Source organism: Doryrhamphus excisus, chromosome 13 (assembly GCF_030265055.1).
Source record: "Doryrhamphus excisus isolate RoL2022-K1 chromosome 13, RoL_Dexc_1.0, whole genome shotgun sequence".
Classification (NCBI taxonomy): Eukaryota; Metazoa; Chordata; class Actinopteri; order Syngnathiformes; family Syngnathidae; genus Doryrhamphus; species Doryrhamphus excisus.
The window spans coordinates 15,843,128-15,869,130 of NC_080478.1; the positions used below are offsets into that span (position 1 = coordinate 15,843,128).

At 40.0% G+C, this 26,003-nt stretch overlaps 2 protein-coding genes across 4 annotated transcripts in view; one reads left to right on the top strand and one right to left on the bottom strand.

Moving 5' to 3' along the window:
• The first annotated feature begins 1,836 nt into the window (after positions 1-1,836).
• The window catches only part of dnajc17 (DnaJ (Hsp40) homolog, subfamily C, member 17), a 28,509-nt gene continuing 4,342 nt past the window's right edge, over positions 1,837-26,003 (top strand). The window contains exons 1-10 of one of the 2 annotated variants that reach the window (XM_058091059.1): positions 1,837-2,041; positions 7,930-7,999; positions 9,625-9,683; positions 9,771-9,858; positions 10,007-10,083; positions 11,064-11,178; positions 11,914-11,963; positions 13,635-13,712; positions 15,115-15,195; positions 15,874-15,981. In XM_058091059.1, the coding sequence (XP_057947042.1) occupies positions 1,961-2,041; positions 7,930-7,999; positions 9,625-9,683; positions 9,771-9,858; positions 10,007-10,083; positions 11,064-11,178; positions 11,914-11,963; positions 13,635-13,712; positions 15,115-15,195; positions 15,874-15,981 (807 nt within the window). In that variant the 5' untranslated portion in view covers positions 1,837-1,960. Of the gene's footprint in view, positions 2,042-7,929; positions 8,000-8,207; positions 8,334-9,624; positions 9,684-9,770; positions 9,859-10,006; positions 10,084-11,063; positions 11,179-11,913; positions 11,964-13,634; positions 13,713-15,114; positions 15,196-15,873; positions 15,982-26,003 lie in introns of those variants that run through there. The other variant, XM_058091060.1, reaches the window with a different exon arrangement.
• On the bottom strand, positions 19,759-23,857 carry LOC131140541 (cdc42 effector protein 3). Of its 2 annotated transcripts, none has more exons than XM_058091061.1 (2): positions 23,073-23,857; positions 19,759-21,693 (listed from the first exon to the last, which is right to left on the bottom strand). In XM_058091061.1, exon 2 carries the CDS (start codon positions 21,563-21,565, stop codon positions 20,942-20,944), a length of 624 nt encoding a protein of 207 aa, XP_057947044.1. In that variant the 5' UTR covers positions 21,566-21,693; positions 23,073-23,857; the 3' UTR covers positions 19,759-20,941. The 2 variants fall into 2 exon arrangements, with proteins under 2 accessions (XP_057947044.1, XP_057947046.1); XM_058091063.1 differs by lacking the exon at positions 23,073-23,857 and adding an exon at positions 22,840-22,980.

Genomic DNA, 26,003 nt, shown 5'->3' on the forward strand with positions numbered 1-26,003 from the left:
CATATAGACAAACAACCATTCACACTCACATTCATACATATTGACAATTTAGAGCCTCATTTTGGTGCATTTAGTAACCCTGTATAAGTCGTACAGGGCTATACTGCTCAGACATTGGGGCGCACTTAACCACTTCCACACATAGGAGCTAATCTTCCCTTCCATCTTCTCAACTGGGTGATGTCATACACAGTTAAGGGCCACATGATGCCTCACTTTGGTTGATTTTAGTGTCTTTAATGCACATTTCTATTGTATTTTCTTCTATGCTGTAACACCAACCAATAGACAAGTCAGTCTTTGTCGACTCTAGACTGATTTTATCGCAAACCAAATAACCCAGATGTACCGCAGAGCAAGCGTGTTTGCATTTTTCTTTGATAACAGAGAAGATAAGCACATTAGAAGTGTTTAAGTGTAATTATGACTCTTTATCAACAAATCCAATCAAATATTGTTGACTTAAAAAGGTATTTAAATCAATCCACAGCTTAAATGTGCAAATTTAGAACACAAAAATTCCCAATACTTTTTATTGATAATAATATTTTGCGAGCATGTTATTGCAAACCAGAAGATGCTTCAAATAGACGTTTCACAGAGAAAGTGTTGATGGTGTTGCAGTGCAGCAGAAGGCTCCAAGGAGCAATTGTTATCATTATGAGATAACTTACTCATCTCGATGAACAAGAGGCCACTGTGTGAAAGAGCACAAATACGGCACCAAAGTATACAAAATTGCTGCAATTCAAGCCTGTGCATTGTTTTATATCGGCAAACATCATTAATAGTTCAATCTTTAGCTGAGACAACTGTTCCGCCTTATGTACATTTGATGATAGACTTAAGTATAGAACTTCCACAGAATAAACAGCTAAGTACACTTCGGCGTGACCTTAAGTCAACAAAAATCATCCCGTATTATTATACTCCTGGTAATAATGATGTGTCTAATCTCAAAGTTAATAGGATACACGGTTATCTATATTTATAACAGGTAGAAGCAAAGATAGGTGATCATAAACGATGTCACATTGTGAGTAAAGTTAGTTCAACACACAATGGAGACATTTCACTTCATTCTGTGAATGGATCTTCCTCGTGATCTTTTGTTTGCCAAGCAACTTAAAGAAAAGGAAAGAGCTCCTCCAGCCTCAGTCAGGACATGTTTGCTGATTCAGATCATGTGAATTCCTCTGCTGACTGGAAATGTTGCAATAGTGGATCATTTTGGCCTGTGACATTTCAGATTCTTTATATCAATATTGCTAAATATTTTTGGAAGAATGTGACCATTCTTAAAATGTACAATGTTAAAATGAAAGTTTCCATATGCTGTACAAAATATGGAACCAGAATACACAATATTGTTACTACATCTCAAACAAAAAAATGCATGTGATAGTAGAAATAATAATAATTGGTTATAGTACATTGCTTTACAGTAGTTTAAGGCAAGAGCTGTATGCTGATGTTGATATTTCAATCTGAATATTGAACACCAAAAACTGAATTAAAATAAAAAATACTGTAAAAAGATATGTCCCCCAGAGAGCCACCAACCACCATCAGGGTGAGCTCGATTACAAGTTTACAATTTTACCACCAGAAAAAAACATCCACTTAATGGCTCATCATGTTCACCCTCCAAGACCCTCAGTGCTATTAATTCTGTTTTTATATCTCTGAAATGCATAAACAATATGAGACACTAGTTTAGACACAGGTACTCATGCCTGAGCGTGTATTACCAAGTGTCTGCTCGGAAACAACGTCAAAACGAAGCAGTGCCACTAAAACTCAAGTTCCCAGGGTGCACTGCGAGTCAGAGTTGAAAGGTCGGTTACGTCAAATTCATGGCGCCAACCAAAACAAACATTAGCAGTTGTCCAACAGTGCTTTGTTTCTACTGTTGTTACTGATATTTTGGTGTAAGTATTGAACGTTACTGTGAGCAGAAATGTCTGGGAAGGCAAAGGAAATCCTGCAAATGGACCTTTATGGTTTGCTTGGAATTGAAATCACTGCTACAACGAAGGAGGTACGTTATTGTGTATGCTAGCAAACCGGCTACCTGCATGTCACTGGGATATAAACGATATGTCTTGTAGTTATTAGTAGATGATTTATTTGTTTACCAGGCGGAACAATTCTTGTAAAAAAAGACTGCTGCTATGGCAGTGTGGTTGTAAACAGCTATAAATATCTGTAACCCGGAGTTACAATGGGATTCATCATACTAGGGACTGTATCCGACATTCTTTGTCGAGTTCGCACATTTAACAATACATTGTCGTTTACGTGACAGCTATCCATCTTGTAAGAATAAGGGGAGTTAAGTCTTCACGACAATGCAATCCAAAAATGAGGAATTACCAAACACTGTTTCACATGCGGAATCTAAAAAAAAACACTAGGTGGCGACGCTGTACTAGTTTTACTCTTATTCACTCGGATGAAGCAGAGGACTCACACTGGTCTTTAAAGACAGAGGAGGCTTATAGCCCACAGTCGATATAAGTGAACGTAGCATATGAGCACAAAATTTTACATACAGCTAACAAAGACTGCGAAATTATTATTATTTTTTTAGGTACAGCGCTAACAACAACAATGCAAAACTGTAAGGGAGGGGGCACTGTATTGTCACAAAGTAAGCAAAGTACTGAATTTTTAATAACATGGCTGCATTTGCAAGTAAGTTGCTGCATGGATGAATATAGTAATCCTAGTTAATTAACAGACATGAATTTCTGCAAAGTAGGATTCCTTATTTATATATGGGATATTTTTGTAGTTAGTAGGGTTGTCCTAATAATTTATCACTTCTGATACAATATCGATGTTGCAACCTTGAATATCAGCCAGTGCCGATATTGATCCGATATATATAAACAAGAATCATACATACTTTTGGTGTTCATAGTGTCAGCGTCAGCAAGTGACATGTATAAAGTGAAGGGAAACTGACAGATTTATGATCATATTTAAGTCAATAATGACAGGTCACATAATTTATTTTTTATTTAAACACATATTCTGACCATCGTACATTGATTTTATGGACACTTTTTTGTAAGGTTAAAATGTATTATTATATTTTTTTGAAAGAAAACAACAACAAATGAATTAGGGGGCCTTCGGAATATTTTAGGGAGGCTTCAGCCCTCCTAACATAGGTCTAATGACACCACTGCTATGAATAAAGAAAATAATTTCACATTCCAAAGTGGTTTACCATTATAATTCCAGACGTTCTCTCTTTCCATATCCAATATCTAAAATCCACAGGCTAGATGGGAAATCATAATTGCGACCGAAAATAGGGAAGAAGTCAATTTCTTGAAGTTCAAACCCTTGTCCTCTGTAGAGTATTATGCTGCAAGATATTAGTGGTCATAGCATAATGGGGCCAGAATGATAAAAAAACACAGTCGGGTGGCTCTCTGAGGTTTGTTGATTTGCTGTCAGTGATGGTAAATTTTTGTGGGAAGAACATTTAGTCTTTGGGGGTTTTAACTATTATATGATGAAGACGGATGTCAACAGATGGACAGTTGTCTGGCCTGCTATTCGACCACTGCCATCAGTCATGTCATTTATCACAAAGACGGGAAGAGTCTTCCCAGAGCATATTTATGTGAGCTTTCTTGTGGCCTGTAAAGCTATTTTGTTGACATACAGTAGGGGATTTGCATTCTTCACAGCTTCTATTTTATTTTCACTTATGTTGACCTCATGGTGTGCGCAGGTGAATTGGACTGTGATTTTAAGGCTGCTAGTAACTGGGGTGTACTTTGTAATTCTTCGATCACCAACAGAGGACTTGTTTACAATTTCAAGAGCTGTGCTCATGCATCAATAAGCCTCTTCCCATCGGTTGAATGTGAATTTCTATGTGCACTGGCAATGACTGGTGACCAGTCCAGAGTGTGCCCACTTTTTCCCAAGCCAGCCGCAAGGAAAGGCCTGGGTCCTGCTCCCATTGCCGTAGCGCTCTCCACCATTGCTGAAGACACCTCTGTCGGCAAACCACTCAGAGCCACCGCTGTTTTTTAATGTTATTTTAATAGTATTCTTATCGTGATATTTGATACAGTATATGTTTAGGTGGGTTAGACTGAGTCAATTGTCTTTAGCCTACTATAGCAATTATATCAGTGCCTCAAAATTCCAGTTTCACTATTGAATTGAATGGGATAACAGCATTGATTGTCATTTTGTATATATTTTTTTCCCCATTTTCCTTACTCTCTTTATTTCTTCTTCACCCTGCCTTCGTTGTCCTTCCTTCTCCCTGTTCTTCCTGCCTTTTAATATGGTCCTCCAGCTAATAAAGTCCTGTAAACGACAGAGTATTATAATTAAGGAGGATGGGCCATGGCAGATCAGGCAGCTAATCAGTTACACAGGCTCTGGGACCTGCCGGCTGTGTGTTCTGGATTTACCAGGACCAGTTTGTCAACTGTAATTGGTGCCAAAGACGCTTTTAATGAGGACAAGATGTGAACATGCATTTGAGGCTCAAGCAGGCTGGGTTTGGGGCATCGCTGAGTCTGTTTTTCACCAGGCCCAGTCCATTAGGCTACTGTTTGTCTGCTTTAAAATTTGCAGGCCTTCCCTGCATTCATTTTTCTTCTTCTATTGTGAATTACTTCAATGTTCTGCCATGTCATGCTAAGAGAGACAGAAGAAACAATATACATAGAGGAGGTTTTCTCAACAAAGTAAAATGTTGAATTAATTACTGTAGTACAGCTTCACAAAAATTGCAATCTCAATTCACACTAACATGCATTTCTTATCTAGCTGTGTTCAAACCAAAAAAATATCCCAGAGAATCATGATCTTAATTCTATGCAAGGGAATTGTGATTCACATTTTTGCACAATTACTTTGCTTTACTTTACAATTGCTTTGCAGATTTTTTAAAAGTGCAATCTGGCTTTTTTAACAATGTGTAAGTGTGCATTGTGTTCCGCGTCCTTTTGGTGTATTAGAACGATTTGTCGGTGCTCTATCGGTGTATGTGTTTGTTATTGTACGTATTTACTACTGCTACTATTATAGAGGGTGTATTGTCTCTGTATGTATTTACATGACTGTATGAGCATAGTACGATCACACAGGTGACAACAGCCGGCTAAATATAGAGCCACAACTGTCCTTATTGGCAATCTCCTTTGTGCCGCTAGCAAACTAGCTAACTGTCTGAGCTGCTTGCTAACCACCAATAAACAATAGAAGAAGAAGAAGAAGCAGCTAACCGGCTAAATTAATCTTCATTTCAACGAGTAGGACGAGGAGGACGACGGCAGTAGCAATATGCTTTAACAAGGACACAGAAACACTACAGCCGAACAGTGCGAGGACGAGACACGGTCAGAGGAGTGAAGACACGGGAGTTGCTTATTAATGGGTCCAACCTTGTAGATTGATAATTAAAATTCTAATGACATTTGAACTTTAAGAGTGTTTAAATGAGTGAAAAATGTGAGAAAATGTTATTGCCTGAAAAGTGTATGAATTGTAGTGTGTTTTTTTTTACAGCCATAAAACATATACAATAATTGTAAACAAATGAAGACAAGATTTCACTTGTTGGCTATTTTGGGAATCTATCCCCCGCAATAAACGAGGGAACACTGTAATCCTAACGTAAGATAAAGAATATCTGCCAAGTTTAGAGAACTTAAGAACTTGACAAGCAGAGTTGTGGATGCAGCACAAGTTGCATAAGACCTTCGTGGGGATTTTTCAAATTTGGCCTTTTTAACCCTGCTACTATAAATTATGTGCAGCTGCTGCAGCATAGAACACCTCACCTTTTTATGCATGTTTTATAGCGCTTAGATTTTCATATGAATCCCACTATTATCCAGACAACACATTGTTACGAACCTTTCTGGACACAAAAGCTATGTTAAAACTATCAGTCAATGATTAAACAGGACCAATGCTTGAGTCCACCCCCCTAAAAAAAAAAAAACTATAAAATTTTGTGTGAAGTTCCGTTTGATCTAATGAAAAGTATGTGCTTTGGCCAAGTATTTACCCAAATGTGCTTCTAGTAATATTTGAAAGGCAATAATTTACAACTTGTTCCAAGTTCAGATTTGTAGAAAGTTACAATAAGGAGCAAAAGGAGAAACACGCACAGGGAGGCTAAAGGGGCAAGTCGACCTCGCACAACAATAAGCATATGTGTTTGGCGCCATTCTTCAGCTTTGCGTGTCAGTCTGGAACTGTAGGACGGCTATGTTTGCCAAGCATCAAGACTAAATATTCCTTAATGATGACTGGTCTCTCAAAGGCTTTGCCTTGAGCCTGTATAGTTTAAACAATAAACTATACAAGAGTAAAATAGAGGTGTAATAATAGAGCGAGGCTCTATTTGTCCCTCCTAGCCTCACCTAAGTAAAGTCAGCTCAACAAGGCACAAGGAAAAACTATGTACATGCCAGGGGGGCACGTTGTGTTCTGGAAAGGACTAATGAGATGTGCTTCATTTTCTGTGACCTATAACATACTGGCAGGAGATTGGTTTATGCTAAAGGGGATATGTGAAAACATGCAGGACGGTGGTATGGCTGATTGAGCCCAGTGGATTAGCATTACATTCTGTGTGGGAAATGTGAACACTTATGGCCCAGAACCTTAGCATAGAAAGATACTTCATTGTGTTCCTATATACAGTATCTCCGCTTTATATATTACTCTAATTAAAGCTACTATCACCAATGAATAGTTAACATTCCAGACACGGACCCAGAGTTGGCTACCAACCTTTATATTAATGATGTTGTTCTTGTGGCAGTCTGTCCTATGTGTGTTAGACTCAAACACTGTGGAATGTGCCGCAGTGGTTCCATTCCATTAATGTGTCAGAAGGACATGAAACAGAGGATCAGCTCAGGTGTTGATTTGATCCAAAGAATACAGTCCCTGATTTTTATTTAAACACGGACCAAATTTCACCCTGTGCTTCCATGTCAAACTGCAACCAATCCTGTCATTATTTCACTGTGACTATGATTTTATTCATTTAAGGGAGCCAGGGTTAGGATTGTACTTTTGTATGGCCAAGACCTGTGCCAAAGTGAATAGTTTATTCCTTTTCTGTCCTGAACAGTTTCCACTCTGAAGTGTAGGGCCCAATGATTTCCGCGTTACCAGAATCGCGGTCGGATTTTGCAGAATTGGCCAATATAAACGGAATTTACTGTTAAACGCGGAATCTCACGGAAAGTGACATAATGTGAATGAAGTGATGTCATCATAAGGAGAAGGAATGCTCGTGTGGGGAAGTATTTCCCCGATAGACCGCTCAATTGTGGCAAAATCTTTTCACAAACACTAACCCGCCCCTTCCCGAACTGAACATGTCAAAACAGCAGTGAAAAAGCTCGGAAACTCCTCTCTTACGGAGCGTGAATGGAAGCTAGCTGGGTTAGTTTAGTTTAGCAGAGCATGCTGGTGCTGCTGTGTGTGTTCTATAGTCAGGCTGGATGAGCCATGTTTACACCATGTCAGCTATCGTTTTACAATGCCCGCTAATGACGTGAAGATTCTGAATTGAAAAAAGGGCAGGTTTATTCCTGTACCCCCAACTGTCAAGACACATTCTCAACACACACAACACACTTGCAGCTTTTAAAATAAGATGACTATTCGCCACATATTGTCTAATTTTGTAAACAAAATAAGAGTGCGAAACAAATATCTTACATTAATAATGAGATGATGGCTACAGCTTCCTTAATCACGAGCATGGGCGTTATTGTTTTAAGATTTTGCAGCAGGGGCTGACATCTATTTCTACATCTATTTCTCAATTACTGGGCAATAATGGCCAAATATGTATTGCATCAATACATTTTATAGTGCCCAAGAAGTGTATACAGTTTTCTAAAGGGTCTTTTCTTCTAGATCAAGAAAGCGTATCGACAGAAAGCTCTGACATGCCATCCAGACAAGAACCCAGACAACCCAAAAGCAGGTGAGTTTGTTTTTCCCATTCCTTTAGATCAGGGGTGTCAAACTCATGCCAAGGAGGGCCGAGACATTACAGGTTTTCTTTCCAACCAGTTTCTCCAGCAGGTGATTTAATTGACAGCTCCTTCCCTCAAACCAAAGGAGGCTTAATCATTAAAATCACCTGCTTTAGTGATTTAGTGAATAATGTATTATTCACATTGAAGTGAACCCATTATTCATTCACTCCCCAGTCACACACTGGTGGTGATAACAGCAGACCAGGGGTAGACTGATGGAAACATATACGCGCTTATGGCGTATATCATTCACATTCATTTTTTGGCACTGGAGGCAAGGTGAGTGAAGGGACGCAACAACAGTGGTTGGAGGGAGCAAGGATCTAACCGCCAACCTTCCAGTTTTCCCTGTTTTTGGATGAAATAATAAACGGCACAATTTCAGAAGTACCGATTTGGCTTTGTGTCAGTTAATACACAATAGTACACCCAACCTGTTTCGACAAAGCTCCATTAAGATTTAGAAACAAAGTAGAGTGGGATCTTCGTTTGCTCTGATTTTTGAGCCAGACAGAATCAGCCAAATTACATCCTGCTTTGCTTTTGGAGCTGTCTGGCACTCTGTCACAAACCAGCAAATCTATAATCACACAAGGAAATCTCTGTATACCTTCTTTGTCATCAGGGCATAAAGACACCTTGGAAAAAAACTAGTCAGGTTTTCATATGAGGTTTATATGTGGCTTTTGGATGGCTCAGACAACTCTTAATTATGTCATGCGGGGAAAAAATGGGAAATTGGTGGGGCTGGGGCTTGAGAGGGATAATGTAAAAGCAGGGGGTCGGTTTCCCAGAAATGGAAAAGAAGCGGTTTGGAGGGCCTCAGCACTTGAACCCACACATGGACAGACTTTGTCCCAATAGCACAAGACTGCAGCCAGTCTGGGATGTGCAGCCTCTCTGGGGAAGGTTGCATGTGTTTGGGAGGTGAGTTTGAGGTCATGATTCTTCATTAAAGATGGCACCCGCTTCCACTCCTCCCCCCCTTAAAACTCCAACATTGTGACAGTTTGAGGTGACCCAAAGGCATGGCACGTCTCTCCCAGTTGGATTTCATTCCATCTTATTATTTAAGTGTAGGTAACATGACCTGCTCTGCTGGCAGTATGGTCCCAGAGCCTCCTGTTAGTTTCAATTTGCCAATCCCCATTGGAAGTAACCATATCGGCTCACCAGGCCTCCCATAAGAGAATAATTAAGCCTGGCTGGTATAGTGCAGCAGTGCAGCGGTTGCATGATAGGGAGCACTTGTGGTCTTGTATGCTTTGGTGTGTGTGTCAGATGACAACTGAGGCGGTGGGGAATATTGCGTGGTAGTGATGATTGCGGCATTGGCCCCTCTAGGCGCTCTAATGGAAGACATGGGGGCTTGTGCATCATTGCTAGGTTGAGTCATTGAAGATGTTGTGACTTTCTGGCATCTTTAGGACATCAATCTCAGCCTTGTAAAGTGTCTTTTTCAAAAGCTATTGTATGTATCAAAATGACAAATTGAACATTTTTTTTTATTTAACAGATTTAGTGGGTCTCCTTTTTTCATCTCATTACCTCTCTTTCCACATTACTCTAGCTGAGCTCTTTCACCAGTTGTCCCAGGCTCTGGAGGTGCTTACTGATGCTGCTGCCAAGGCAAGTTCACTGTGACCTCTTGTACAAATCATGATATACACACGAGCGCTGATGCACATATCCTGACATTTATGATGCTGTTTTTAGGCCGCCTATGACAAGATTTGCGCTGCCAAAAAACAAGCGGAGGAACGAAACCGCAAACTTGATGACAAAAGAAAGAAGATTAAGCTCGGTGAGTTCCCCATGTTGAGAACCTACTTGAACTTTACGACTTGATTTGAGTGGGGTTAATTACCCACAATTTGTATTCAAGTAATATGAATGTTCTATTATGTTTTATGTGTAGAACCATCTAACTTCCTTCAATTGGCTCTTGACAGACCTTGAAGCAAGAGAACGACAAGCAGAGGCTCAAACCCAAGATGAAGTGCAAATCACAAGAACACTCGAAGAAGAGGTGAGAGAAGTATCTAGAACAGAGCGAATATAGACGTCTTAACGACCAGACCTCAGGCATTTCCCAAGGTTACAAGGTATTTTAATATACGTATTAAAGACCAGTCTGGAGCTTACCCAAGTGCTATTTATTTTGTTTTTTTGGTCACGTTCTCCATTTTTATGGAGGTGAAAGCTATGTCATCACCAGATGATGCTGCATGATGTGACAGACTTTGCTCAGATTCAGAGATAAAAGAAACCGGTATACGTGTTTCGAGGTTGATTCCTAGCATATGGTGTTAAATGGATTTTTGACGAGTGGTTAGCACGCAGGCCTCACAGCTAGGAGACTCAAGTTCAATTCCACCCTTGGCCATCTCTTTGTGGAGTTTGCGTGTTCTCCGTGGGTTTGTTTGGGTTTTCCCCGGGGACTCCTCCCACATTCCAAATATATGCATCCTAGGTTAATTGGCGACTCCAAATTGTCCATAGGTATGAATGTGAGTGTGAATGGTTGTTTGTCTATATGTGCCCTGTGATTGGCTGGCGACCAAGACAGGTGAAGACAGCTGTGATAGACCAGCATCCACGTGACCCTCGTGAGGATAAGTAGAAAATGAATGAATGAATGGCTTTTTGCCTTATGTAAAAAGATACCACTAGGTATCACCAGTAGGGGGCACTGCATATGTAACTTGTGTTTTCAGAGGCCCTGACATCTTGGTGTGCATGCAAATCCTGTGTTTGCCTTCTCAGCCATATTTTTGTTTTGATACATTGCAAAGCTGATTTGATTGTTTACATCTGGGGGACATGACAGGGACCTGCAAAACAACTTTTGTTCTTATATTGTGGCATTTTTCTCCATTCCTTTGGAATCTTTGAAAAATTGTGGTACAAACATTCATAAATACTGTTGTTAAATGATGACGGAAGATTAATATTTTCTCAACACTCCAAGTTTTTACATTTCTGTATTGTGTGTCTTTTTTCCACCAGATAGCTCGTTTGAGGGAGGAGGGCTCCAGACAACTTGAAGAAGAACAGAGGCTCATCAGGGAGCAGATCCAAAAAGAAAGAGAAACACAGCAGAACTCCGACTACACTCAGAGAAGTACTTCCATTTTCAATTTATAACCCGCATGCTTGTTTGCGGGTTAACCAGCACAGCACCATGAGGTTCCTTCTTGCCTGCATGAGTTCCCAGTAGCAACATTGTTTTACCTCTCATATGAGTGACCCTTTATAATCAAACTGTCAGTCCATCTGTCAGTTTTCTTCAGGCAGCCCGTGGTTCACCAGATATTAGTCACACAAAACACAATAACTAAATGTATATGGGAATTTTTGCCCGCAACATGCAGGAATAGATGACTTATATTTTCTTGGCAGCAAGACATTTTGGCATGTTTATATAGGAATGCCAAACATCACTCACACACCCACGCACACAACTCAAACATCAAACCTGACCTCATGATCATATTTTTGCATGACCCCCCAGTGTTTCTATGTTGGAGACATAAGGGAAAAATAGTTCAGTAAATCAATGCTATGGATGTGAAGGTAAAGGAAGTTGGGGGTGTTGGCTCAAGATTAGACCTCTTTTTGTGGCTGGGCAATTACTCATGCATAGTCAGCACGTCTTAAACTTGCACGCAGTCAGGCCCCCCAAAGTCTGGAGCAGTACTCCCTCTCAAGAGGCACGCTGTAGATCACAAGTTTGTTGCAATCGCCGTGTGACAGCCAAAATTAAATGGCTATCCATATGCACGTATCCATGGCTGCATCAATAAAGCAGTTTCTCTATCTTTAACGTCATCAACTCATCTCTCTTCCTGTTTTTCAGACTTTGGTGGAGAGAGATGTTCCAGGAGCAACATCACCCCAAAACTGAAGGTAAATCTGTGAAGGTAGCAGTCAGAGATGAGAAAGGGAAGAGAGACACATAAAATGTACACATTTCACATTCATTATTTAAGATCATTCAAGCCGTTTCACAACAGGGTTTATAATATTTAATCCCGGTAGCCTTGAACATGGGTCTCAAACTCTCGGCCTGGGACCATATTTCTGTGTATTTCATATAAATATAATTTATATATTGTGGTAAACTTGAGGTGGTCAGAGGCACTTCAGTTTGATTAAAGGAGAGGGCTGTTTAATAGAGCAAGTCATATCCAATACTGAACTCGGAGTGACCTTGACTCAGAGTGAAATGAACAGCAGCGTCACAAGACTACAATGATAGTGCAAGCACAAAAATAACAGCACAACATGTAACCACACATAGGGAAACTACTACTGTAAGGAATAATAAACACCTGCAGTATGTTAACTGTTAAAACCTACACTAACACAATAACTTTAGCAATGTTTTACAAAAAAAGTGCCACAAGGCATGCTGGAAAGGTGGAAACACAGCCAGGTCTCTGGCACCAAAGAGTAGGCAAGAGAAGCCTAAGTTCTGGACAAGCCCTTCATAATCTGAATTATTACTTTTTTTTTTTTTTTTTTTTTAGATACATGAAACATTTTCTTTGCTTTACCCAGACTCTACCTCCAGCAGCAAAGTTGAGTTTGAGACCCCTGGTCTAGGTTGTTAATGGACACTGGGGATGTTAGCTAACATTTTTAACAGCTGTCCAGTGCAGGCGGGAGATTCCTTAACATTTTTATTTTTTTATTTTATATTTTTTTGTCGCTTTGGAGGACATTGTCAGGGGACATGTTCAGGGACACCAAGCATTAGTAAATTGTGTTTCAGGCATTTTGAGCTTTATTTCTATTTAACATTATGAATTGTATTGATGGGCAACATTCCTTTGGCCACATATCATCTGATATGCCATGTTTTGTAATGTGGTGTTTATTTTTAATTTCACATTCCAAGTCATGTCTCAATGTTATTTTATTTAGAATCAAGAGATTTTTCAGCTGAAACCTTAGACATCACATCAAGCAAATACTCAGCATTTCACTTGCACCATTATTGTGGCTAAAAGAGGCTACATAAACATGCAAATTCCCAGAAATTCTGTTTCTTCTTTGACAGCAAGCAGGGAGCTGGATCAGAATCAACACTTTGTGCTTGCCATTAATAATACTGTTTTATGTTTGTGTGATATTTGCTGGGGCCATAATCCTTTTTTGATTGATCGGAGAGAGGTTGCACAAGAGCTGTTTTTAGCAGCGCGGCATGGGAACTCATACTGGTTGTTGTGGCCATGTTGCAAGCTTTTTGCTGAAGCTACTCTTTTATAGAGAAAGGTTGGCCAATCTCTAAAACAACATCATGTAATATTGCAGGAATCACGCAGTTATTTGGAATGCAATGGAATAAAAAAAAATACAGGGACAATATTTCCAACAGATATTCTAAATAAAAATATTTCTTCAGACTAACATCAAGTTTTGAATTGCTTTGTAATTGAAACGCTTCATCTTAATACCATGGATGGACAGTACATATCCCCTACAGCTCTTGATCACGAGCTATCATCGCACCTTTATTTAAATTCTACAATTCATTCCTGACTAACATGTCATTTTTTTCCTTTTTCTTTTTAGTTGAAGTGGAAGTGTAAAAAAGACGACGAGACAAATGGAGGCTACTGTCAAGAGTTCATTTTTAAACTTCTACAAAAGGTATTGACAGATAACAAATTCCATGAAAGATGGGGGGAGGACGGAGATTTCTCTTCTCACAAGAAATGTTTATGAAAAGAAATGAAAGTGTTGGGCTTTGACAAACCAAAACCAAAAGTTAGCAAAGTCACTGATGAGAGACATTAAAGCAACGCAGATGTCCACTTATTGAGTGAAACTCTTTTATCGAATCAGTTACCTCAACAAAAACAGACCTTCACATATACAACCTATAGTTTACTGACTTTAAAATATGTTCACCGTGTATTGGCTGAATTGTGGAGCACAAGTTTGTCAGCAACAAAAACATATTAAATAATAATTAAATAAAATCTGCCGACAAAGAGACAGGAAAAATGCGTAAACATAGTCAATCTTCAATGCATCTCGGCAACGATTGGCTTAGACTGTGACAAGCTGTCATAAACTGACAACACATGTCACAGACTATTTATATTCTCATGGTAATAATTGACATCCCTGCTAAATACGGAACACATACTTGCGCGAGTAGATGAAAAATTCACTTCCAATGTTACATATTTGAGTTGCAAAATGCAACCATTTAGTCTCAGTCTGGAGCTCTGCCTTTTAAAGACACGCACGGCATTGTTCGTGCTCCTCTTACCAGGTGATTAAACAGTGTCAAGGGAGCTATGAGGAAATGTGCTCTTCTCATGCAACTCATGCACCACCCTATTCTTTCTTCCCTCTCATGAGCTATCTGTGGGCAAAGACCGGCCTGAAATGAGAATGGGGCAAGTGTCACTGACGTCATGATACGCCTTTAAGGCGTTTGAAATTCTCCTTGGCATGCACTCGATAGGAAATCAGGTGGGAGGGCTGTGTTTGAGTTAAGACTGTGGAAATGCCTTTTTTTGGAGTTCATTAAAAAAAAATAGTTTTGTTTGACATGGCAAGCTGTAATGAGTTGCTGTAAATGTTTCAAGTAAGAGAAATAGTCACTGCTGTGTGGGAAAACAACTAGGGTATGTTGAAGACTTGTGTTTACGTTTGTGTCCTTGTGCTGCTTAAAATAATACCTCTTCATTGTTTTCTTTTATTCGGGGGTATGAGGATGTTGTGTTCAGTACTCGCCCCCATAAAAGAGTTTCTTTTGTCACAGTTGGTTTACTTTGGAACTTTTACTGTACATTCCTAGACATTCACATTTCCCACAAAGCTGCATTTTCATAGTCAATTCTAAAAGGTCAACTTCTTTCTTCACTCCACTACCAAGCCTTCGATGGATGGATGGACTTCTTTAGTGACAGTGGATAATAGACAATTGATTTAATTTCATTCAGTCTATTCCCAATGAGAATATATAATGACCTGAAAAGAAATATGAATTTACTGTACTTTTATCTGCTCCTCTCTTTCCTTCTTTGCTCATTTGTAGTACGGAGATGTTCTGAATGTGATTATATCAAGTAAGAAGAGAGGAAGCGCTGTGGTGGAGTTTGCAACTGTGAGGGCAGCTGTGAGTACCAAACATTTCTTCTGACAGTTTGTATTTATTTCATCTGATGTACACATTTGCAAAAAGTCACACTTTCTTGGAATCAGATTCCTAAATGTCTGTACAACTCAGCGCTCCAGGAGCACAGCGTCCACTAACCTAAGCTTTGAGGAGCACAAGCAAAAATTTAGGGGGCGGATGGTAAAATTGGCTTGCGGAGTAAATTCACATTTCCTCTAATTTTCACTGTATTACTGATATTTGAACAATAAATGGCAACTGTTTGTGTCCCTTTTATTCACAATATGCAACCATTTAGCCGCAGTCTGGAGCCTCAAAAGTTAAGTTCTTGCAATGGATGTAGGGCTTTACTCATTGCTCCACACTGTCTGTATACACAGACCGTTTGTTGACATGTACTTTTTTTGTTGTTGCTTCCTGACCACAACATGTGGTTTTACCCATACAACATGTCTGCCAGTCGCTTGGTATCTATGACACATCTGTTGCCTCTGTCTATCTTCAAATTCCAGTCTTGATTTGGAATGGTTACATTCCATTTTGTTACTGAAGTCCTCGTACAGTCCAGACAATTATCAATTATCCAGTGTGTTCTTTATTGTTGCATCTTTTATCTTGTCTTTTTCATGGAAGCCACAACATAGTATTTCTCCGGTTATACTGTATTTACATATCTAGGAGCTGGCAGTGAAGAATGAAAGTGGCCGGAGTGAAAACCCATTGAAGATTTCCTGGCTTGAGGGACAACCGGAAGTTGCCCCTGCTTCTCACTTCATGTCTGCACAGGTAGTAACCTAAAGATGTTCAGAATTCTCTCCACTTCTTATGATGCACACCAGTTTTTATTACAAATATCTTCCCATGCATACAGCTTCCAACACAAACCCCATTTCCTAAACATTGTCCCGCAAAAAAAAGCACTATGTAACCCCTGTGGTTTTATTTTTGTATCAATGGAGCAAAGAGTACAGCCGGCCAGCCTTGTGCTCCTCTTGCCTGGTCTGGAACAATTTGTTTGGTGAAGTGATCCTCCGTTTATTTGCTTTGAAGTACAGAGGCTTTGGGCCAGTATTGGTTTGAAGCCTTTGGGTCCGCTGGTCATTAGTGGTGCTGACCTGAAGGGCCCAGGAATGTTGCTCTCTGCCAAGTAACCCAGAGGGTGCACTGTGCTTATAATTACTTGGCACACAAATTTAAATGGTAGCACCAGGTCCCTGCATATAGCCCCTGAATCCCCAAACCGTATTTTGGATTATTTCAATCTGTGTAGATGAGAGAGGAAATATGCAATCTTTATACATCTTTCTTACCGCATCAACTTTTACCTGCACACACCAAGTACGTAAAATGTCTGTGTATCTCCAGAGTTAACAAACTGAGTTTCACCCCTCAAACCCCTGCTTGCTGAGAGATTTAGACTGAATCCCAATACTACTCAGGCTGCACACTGGGAATTGTTAGACTAATCTTTTTAAATGTTATTATAGTAACCTAGTTTGCCTTACTGATATCTGAAGCTGATTGTGTCATACATTTTAACTCTGCTCCTGAGACTGAAAACAACCGTGGTAGGGGGATTTTCACATTAGTTCTCTCTGAGACGTATTCTCACTAAGGAGGCCCTACATGACATAATGTTGATCCACATCTGGTTTAAGGTCAGTGGTCCAAACCTTAGAGGACCCGTCTCATTGGATATATCTGAAATCAAACAATCATATCGCTCTCCTGTTATTTATCCCACCATCATCCCTTTACATCAGCCAGCTGCAAACACACAAAGGGAATCTCTGGTGAGGAATGGCTTCTCTAACCTCATCAGTCCAAATGTAGGACTCTCTACAGGGAACGTGCACACACACACACACACACACACACAGAACTTCAGCACCATTGTCAGTTACTGTTCTGCTCTACCCATAATGACTCGGGGCCCAATGATGGGACCTAAAAGAGTGGGGACTGCACATTTCCCTTGACTACCCTGCCTTAGCATCAAGAGGCTTTTAATGATTAATGTAACTTGGTCTCCGGAGTTGTGCACTGGAGTGTCCCAATGCTTGCACACACACATCTGCTGCCTGCTGCTGTCATGGTTGTGCTTTTCCAGAAATCAGATAAGACTCAAACAGGCGGACTGCTGCTGTCACCAAGTTTATGTTACCATGGATATTAAATATATGAAAATATTGAAAGGCAAACATTTCCAACTTATATGTAAATATTCTTGTTGTCATGATTTAAATCAGTAAATGTGTTTTGCGTTTGTGTCTTTTGATCATTAATTGTGGTAATAAGTATTTTATATCATCAGAATTCTGTGAATTTTTTTAATGCATCTTACTTAAATCATTTTAATACAATATCACACTAATCAAACTGTGTACCTTATCCAAAAGTAATGTTTGTGCAGCAGTGTCTGCTATATATTTTGATTAGGGATGTATTGTGTCATCCACTATCGCAAAAGATTTACGGTTGCACATGTCCGTGCTTGATTCTTCCCTGTAGAACTGCAGAGGCATTGCCGACTTGTCATGACACAAACCAGATGCAGCATTTCAACCTCTCTGGGATTGTTTTTCCAGCTTGTCAAATTGCTAGTGCTTGAAAATGGCACTTCCACCCAAATTAGCCCCTAAAGTCTGAAGGAAATAGATTTTATGTAAGGCATCAGGTGCATGAGACAAGCTGACCTTATACAAGTGATACAAGTGAAGTGCACAGTGGAAATCAGTCAATGTTTTAGAGTGCAGTGTTGGTAAGGCTTAAGTGGTGGACAGTTGATTCACCTCGTGGCCTTCAGGAAAAAAGGGATATTTTCAAATTCTGGAAGTATGCAATAGGGATTGTTTAATTTTAGAAAGAAATCTAAGTACAACAGCAATTTACCCTCTTAGCGATGTTGCTATTTTTGTGTTCCAGGGTTTTATAGCGAGATCAGGAAATCCAACAAGAATTTATTATGATTTTGTTTGGATGTCGTGTAATGCAGTCAAAAGCTTTTTCATGAACACATTTTCTATAAAACATTATGCTCCAATCTTGTGTTACATAATGTGTTTTCAGTACAGCATGTCCACCATGTTGCTTCACATTGTTTTGGAATATATTGCTCGTGTTTCCTTTACACTGCATTCTGTCAATATATTGTATATACTACGGCCCTCAATAAACAAAGTCCCAGTTTATAGAAAGAAAGCACTGGTTTAGATTAGTGTGAAATATAAATAGATGTTTGCATTTTTTCAGTAGACTTTGAAAGATTTGGTGTTGTTTTTAGGATGCTCAAGATGTAAAAATGGCTGTGTTACAGCCTGTTCTTTGTGATTGTGACAAGGCATAGCTGTTTTGGATTGTTTTGCTCTGAAAAAATGTTGTGACACGACTTGACAGACATCTTAAACCATATCACTTTCACAAAACGCCCATGTGTATGTGGAAACCCAGCAATACCCAGTAGCATTGCATTGTTCTGGGAGATGTAATTAAAATAGAAGGACACATCCTTCATTTACCAAAACAATATTTTTAGTGTTTAGTTAGTCACTGACAGAATTAATAAATCAGAAGAATTATGTGAGAGAGGGATGGTAGTGCTTTTGGTAGTCTGTGTGACAGCAAGTTTAGATAATGTATTTGGATGGGGAGAAGCAGTACCAGATGTGATAACTGTACTGCAAACCTTGACCCTCTCTTCTCCCGTCAATCATGTGGCTGACCACTTCTTGAGCTGTAGTTGGTGCCAATGTCCTTTCTCCAACAGTAATTCAAGCCTGCTACAAGTTGTGCTTACTGCAGTACCTTATTTGTAACGACACAGAACCCTTCTTGACATGCCTGTGCAATTTTAGTCTGCTTCTTAAATGTCCAGTTTAAAAGTGTTCACACACAAATGCACAGATCTCGCAAAATAGCAGCCCGAGAGCCGTAAAAGTATATCAAGCATTCAGATAATCATGTTTTAACTGTGTATTAACCAATTAATGTTGTATTTTGGTGGGTCTTCTATTTTGTTTACTTGCTTTATTCAACTTCATTTTTCTGTAAAGTGTCTTTGAGTATCTTGAAAAGCGCTATACAAATAAAATGTATTATTATTATTATTATAACCTAGCTAGAGTGTGATGATGTCAGTGTCATACTTGTGAGGCAGACAATTGTTTTTTAATGTCAAGGGTCAAACTAGTCTGCATTCACTGCATTGAGGAATACCCTTATACACACATACAGTTCCACCTCTACCTATGGTAGTTTATGGGTAGGGGCTAAAGCAGGAGTACGGAACCTATGACTTGGGAGCCAGATGTGGCTTTTTTGATGACATATCCGACTCAGACATTTCTTAATATAAAAAATACATACATGGAAATGGCACTGCTTTTTTAAAATATGTGTTTTTATGCCTCTCTTAGCCAAAAAGGTTCCCAACCCCTGGACTAAAGACTCATTTCTTTACAAGGCTTTAAAAAAAAAAATCTTAAGATAAATTCCGAGCCATCAAAGACCGCCGTTTTAAATGTTGACAACAGTAGTTTATCCACAAAACCATAAGTCTTGGTATTTGAAATATGCATTTTTTTACTGCTCCAAAATACAAAACAGTACATTTTTTAACAAAAAATGTTTCACAATCTGTTTTTCTCACTTAGAATAAAAGAATCAGGAACAATGATACCCAGTTTAACTCAGGAGTGATCCAAACCGATACAGTGCAGACTCGCCCACAACACTACTGTTTCTGTTGGACATGCATACAATTCTAAGTCTTTTTCCTAGCAGCAGGACACTTGTGGTTCGTAAATGACCCGTGTGGCACTTTGGTATGTGGCTTATTGTGGTTTTACCCCACAGCTTTCCTTGGAACTGTATGCTAAGAAACTGACTGGGGCTCTATCTTCTCTTCTTCATTCCATTTGTGCTCTTCCCTTCGCATGTGGGCAACAGTGTGTGTGTATAGTGTGATCTATAATCATATATTTTTCACATATTGGTTTGTTTGGTCAGAAGGTTGTGTTTAAATCCTCATCAAGATTTTGCAGTTGTAAATGATATCTCTGGTCCACTTCCCTCGACACCCCCTGCATATGTGGAAGTATCACTTTACCATTTACCACTTTCCTTCTCGTGTGCCATTCACCAATACATTGGACTTTGCAGCTAAGAAAACAGCCAGCACTCTATTTTCTCCCCCCTCTTCTATGGTCTTGGACCTGTGGCCTGGCTTGGTCTACAGGGAAACCTGCCACCACTGGCTTTTATTGGAAGCAGAGCTTAGTGTTTGTTTTCACTACATTGTTAGGAATGAGAGATGGGGGGTACCTTGGTGTACTTTTAAGTGGGGCCTCTGAGATGCGTGCGGAGGAGAAATTGCCCTCTGCACACAACAGATTGGCAAGCAGGCCAAGAGCCAAGATATCACAGCTCGAGGACCTTGGACTCCACCCGCAACTTTTCATTTCTTAAACGCTATGCTACTTAAGCCTTAACAGCCGTCAAGTATTGTACAGTGTGGTTTGGGGGAATAACAATAGAAGTACAATAAAAGAAAGTACAGGAACATTCAATCAATAATGTCAGATAGGGAAATATCAAGCAAAATTCCATTGGATCCACAAATCTGCTGTACTCAATAGTGACATCTGTTGACATGTGAACAGAGATAATTGCTGATTGAAATGCTTTATGGTATGGTTGGGCTAGGGTTTCAGAGTATATTTTGTCCTTGTACTGCTATCCATTGTATTCATTGTTGTAGTTTGTCCATCACCTGCAAAACATCATCCAAGATGGAAGGACCCAGGTCGAGGCTAAAGGAAAAGCCATTGTCCTCCTCTTTCTGTTGCCCTTCAATTTTGTCAGCGGTCACGGTGGCGTCTCCATCCATGTCTGAACTCAGGTTGTCCCATCCAGCACTGTAGGACTGAGTGGTTGCAATGTTCTTTCCTTTTTGGCTTCCGTCCTCCATTTCAAACTTTCCTTCCTCACCAACTTCGCTGTCCAGCAGTGGCATCGAGCTGCATTTCTTCCTTTTCTGGCCGATGTTGTCCTGGTGGCCCACAGACCAGTCCGGGCTCTCTGATCCCTCTGCCTCTATATTCAGACGAGGGGGCTTTGGTGGGGGAGAGCAGGCCAAGAAGAGATTTTGCTCACTTTGGGAGCTTTGTAGAAGGAGATTGTGGCCCATTTTTAGGAAGGATAGGTCTCCAAAGCTGTCCCTGTGGGCGTCATTTCCAATATGTGAAATATGGCGGAAATCAGCCAAGGGTAGACTGATCATGTTGACGGAGAGAACCTCTCTGCGCTTTGAGTGTCTGCTTGACCAACGACCAGAGGTTGGCTTTCTGTGTAAGGATGCTCTAAGTGGCATCTTGACTGTCTTTAATGAAGAAGTAAATGTTTTATATGCCTGATTGAGGTGATCTCAGAAGTCCTCCAACCCTTTTGTATGTCCGTCTTTGTTCAACATTGAACATTTAAATGGTAAACCACTGCCATCTGCAACAAAAAAAACATAAGCATGAATTATAATGCACGTTTAATATGTTCTGTCGTTTAGACAAACAATAAACAGTCTGTTTTAGATAACTTCTGTGCTCATCATGATGTGAGACTGGTCGGTGTCAGTTGGCTCAAAATCAATTGGCAACCTTTGTTTAGAGCTTGCACCTGCTTTACTTAATTTGGGTTAATCAAATTCAGTGTTTGGCAGCTGTGGTGTATTCTAAGCGTGCTTTGAAGTTGTAATGTTTAAATATTTACTTTTCAAATGTTTTTCCTATAAAAGCAGGTGTAGTCCATTGTGTGTCTTCCGGTAAGAGCAGCAACACATTTTAGTACCGTATCTTGCGTGCTGGTGGAATTGTTTTCCTGTAATATTAGCTATAATTCAATATTCTTTTTGTCGTTCTCAGGATTTTTTTTTCATTTGGACGCTTTACTGTGATGTGAGATTTCAGACACAACACAATCATTCAAATATTGTTTTCTATATGAATAATCTAAACTGTTTTCAAAATGCATTTTGTAATGCTTTTTTTACATGAAAAATAAGAGGTTGGCCACAATGTAACAGCAGTAAAGAAAATGTTGAAAGAAAAATAATGACTGAGGAAAACCAAACTGAGTGGACCAACACTGGCATGTGCATTAGATAATCATCTCAGGGTCTGTGATTTTACCGTCTCCCAAACAGCTTTGGCCACATTAGACCTGTGTTCGTGACTTGAAACACTCACTTTGTAAATTTGTAAGCCACTACAGCAAACAGGTTTTGTTGGCCCGTAAACGTTTTATCGGCACTTTAGTAGCAGCGGGAGATTGGAGTGCACGGACACGGCAGCATTCCTACCACAACATGTCAGTTTGGCCAAGGAGGAGACTCAGGGTTTCAGCCATAAATTTCTGTCCAGGAAACACTGACTATTGCCAAGTTTAAATTAGAGAAGCCCATTAAAGCAGATTGGCCAAAAAACACTCCAAATGCTCCCATAAATGATCTACCTTTGAGATGCGTAATCTAACCCTTGAAAACATTAACCAACATTCAAAAGCAAATTATGAAAAGGCTTTCTTTCCCCTTCTTAGGCGTGCCTTGTAGTTGTATCATTAAAAATAGACCTGAAAAAATAGATTAATTCTTACCTATGTTGCCAAGCAAGTGCTGGATATTTGACTTCCACGCTTGCACACTAGTGTCTGTCATGAAACTTGGCTGCGCCTACCTGAACTGAAACAAGCTATTCTCTAACATGACAAGGCTTGTTCCAAGACCTCAGTGCACAGCCTTGGGAAATAAATACAATCTTGATAAAATGGGTTTTTCCTCAGTGACACAACTCAGTGTTTGCATTGAGATGTTGAAGATGTGCGTTTACCTTTTTGTTTTTTTAATCCGTTTCAGCTTTCATCTTTTCTTCCCTACTGCTCCCCTGTGCCAATTTCCATTTTCACTGTGGAACTCTCCAGGTGTTGCAGTTGAAAGTCTTTGACGTCATGAGAGATAAACCATGTGAGGTCAGAGTCCGAGCGTTTCAAAGCCTCCAGGTAAAGGTGTTTTAAAAAAAAAAAAAAGGGTACTTGTGACTTCACTTTACACTCATCCCGTTCGAGGTTGGTTGCCAGCCGTCAGATGATATCATCCAGATTGCGATGTGGTTTGGTTCTTTAGTCACGAGTGTCAACGCAAGTCCTGTCGGATACTTGGCTGCTCCCGTTACCTGTGGGAGGGAGTGGCCGCAGCCTTGAGAATACTCATGATGTTACAGATCTTGAGATAGCCAGAAGTACACAACCGCTGCCCGGCACATAGTGTGTTTGAGAGGGAAAGTGTGAGAGTGGTTGCATTCGAGTACTACAAAAAGTTGTTTTTCAGAGTGTCATAGCGTGTGCACGCGCCTTTGTAAAAAGCAGGAAGTCATGGTGAGTGAGCAAAGAGGCCAGCTACGCAAAGGAGGGGGTTAACTGATCTCTAATCTCCATGTCATTGTCCCCCTGCTCTGCTGATTTCATGATTTCCTGACTGCTGTTGGCTTGTCTAAAGCCCCTAAGTCTTACCACTCTACAGGCCCTTCTGCCTGACCGGAGGCCTCCCGCTTCCCTGTGTAATCCACAGTATTGCACACAGACAAGCGTGTTCAGGCGACGAGGGTTGCACAAGAGAAATATGAGCAAGAGATAACTGGTTGCACTTGCAGTTGTCATGTCTCCTGTCTTTGGAATGTTATACTGATACAGGAATGGAACTTGTATCCAAATAACAACCTTACCCTGTTGCCTAAATGACAGGGTAAAAGCCTTGGTTAAGTTGTTACTGGCAGCAATTGCAACTTTGGTTCAAATGCCTTTTCAGCAATTTTTTTCAAGTTCACATTTTTTAGTCAATTGATTGATTCGAGGTTACCACCCAGCCTGTTTGCAAAACCAGGAATTAATTCATATGCAGTTGATCACTAAAATGACACATACACGGTGTAAAGGAGACGGACAAATGGTGTCTTTCACATTGATCAAATAAACCATAAACTGTATTCTCTCACAACTCACACTGATGCCAGAACGCCACATGCAATTACTCACACAAATGAAATTAACATAACATTTACTTAAGAGTGAAACAAAACATTTATGAAAGTCTCCCTTTTAAGGATCAACCCCTCCCCACTGAATTCCCTTCATCAACCTACAACCGCAGAACTGCTTTCATGCTCCCGTCTGCAATCAGGCCGAAGAGCTGGTGTTATTTGAGGTATTTTGGAACAAGATCACATGGCCCCCGTCTCAGTCAGGATGGGTTTAGTCTGTTAGGTTTGTTGTCATGCTATGTATCTTCTGGGCCGATGCCTTTAGCCCTGACTGGGTTTCTGCATAAGCCTTTTTACCATAGCGGCCAGTGTGGTTGATGCAACTATGTTGGGTCTGAAATCTGGGATGCTGCGTATTTTTGTTGTCACAGGATAAAAACTGTTTCCAGATATTGCTTTGACTGGTGCAAGAAGCCCAAACTGAGGCTTTGCTGGATTTTCTTTTGGCTCTTTTGTGTGTTCTCCTCCTACTGTATGGACTTGAATGTTTCTACGTCTGCCACATAAGAAACATGATTTGGTGGCAACAAGCAGAAGTCTGTGGTAGCTTTCACGAATTGCTCCAATGTATGATAAGCCCATGACTAGACAAACAATTTTCTCTGCTTAAAATAGAGCAGTTCACTTCAGCAGCAGAGTAGTTGCCCGGTTTTCTCTCAAACAATTTCATTTTTGTCCTTGTAGTTATCCCTCCTAATCTCATTTTATTCCATTTTAGATGAGACACAACCCTGTGAGCATTTGTCATCAGTGCCTGTCTCCTGTGTGATGACTCAAGACTGAAATGTTGTTTGAAAAAGCTTCAAATGAAACTCCACAAGGAGGATATGCAGACACTGTAGCAAGACGGTCACATGACATACTGTGGTCAAAAATCCCGGTGTGACTTATTGAACCTTAGTTTGAGGCTCAACAATGCGAGACAAAACTAACACTGGCCTCTAATCAACTCTGTCAAGTTGGGCCAGGGTTTGTCATAGTGAGGAGATGAATGGGCTCGATAATGAATGGTGAGACAACACAAATAATACTGTATGTTGATACTGTTTAGCAGGGGTGGGCAAACTATGGCTCAGGGGCCACACAGGTGTATGAATCCGGCCCATCAGTTACTTCCCAAATAATTAATTTAAACTTTTAATATACAAGCTGGAAACATGAATTGCAAGTAGTCAGAGTCAGTCAATCTGAGACAACCTTTCGATGGTTTAAGTAGCTTTTCACATGCAGTGATCCTCACACAAGTCAACAAATAGTATGTGACACACAACTTAACCTACCCATTGCATGGTCTGGGAAGTAAAAATCAGTAAACAGATAAAATAAGACAAATAATTCAGAATTAATGACGTGAACCAACAGCCATTTCAGTGCATTGAAACAATGACCAAAACAATTTTTTGACAACAAAACAATGACCAGCCTGGTATAATCTTTTTGACTAAGATGCTAATTTCCAGGTTATTAACTGTATTTGCAATAAAAAAAGTTTGAGAAAGATGTTGCAGCTGAGTGCAAGTCATGCACAAGTTTCTTATGGTGGCACAGAACCAGGGAAGTTAAATATGACCAGTCTCATTGCGCATTCTGGAAACATCCACCGTTGTTTGACCCATTTGGAAAGCCAGAGAAAGTTCTACGGAATTATCGGTGGTGAGTAATGTCAGGTACATTACTAATGTCGCCGCATTACTTCTTGATTCATTTATCGACAGTAGGTATAAA

Coding starts and splice junctions, on each gene's coding strand:
- LOC131140541 (XM_058091061.1), bottom strand. CDS start 21,565: ATGCCACTTAGAGCATCCTTACACAGAAAGCCAACCTCTGGTCGTTGG.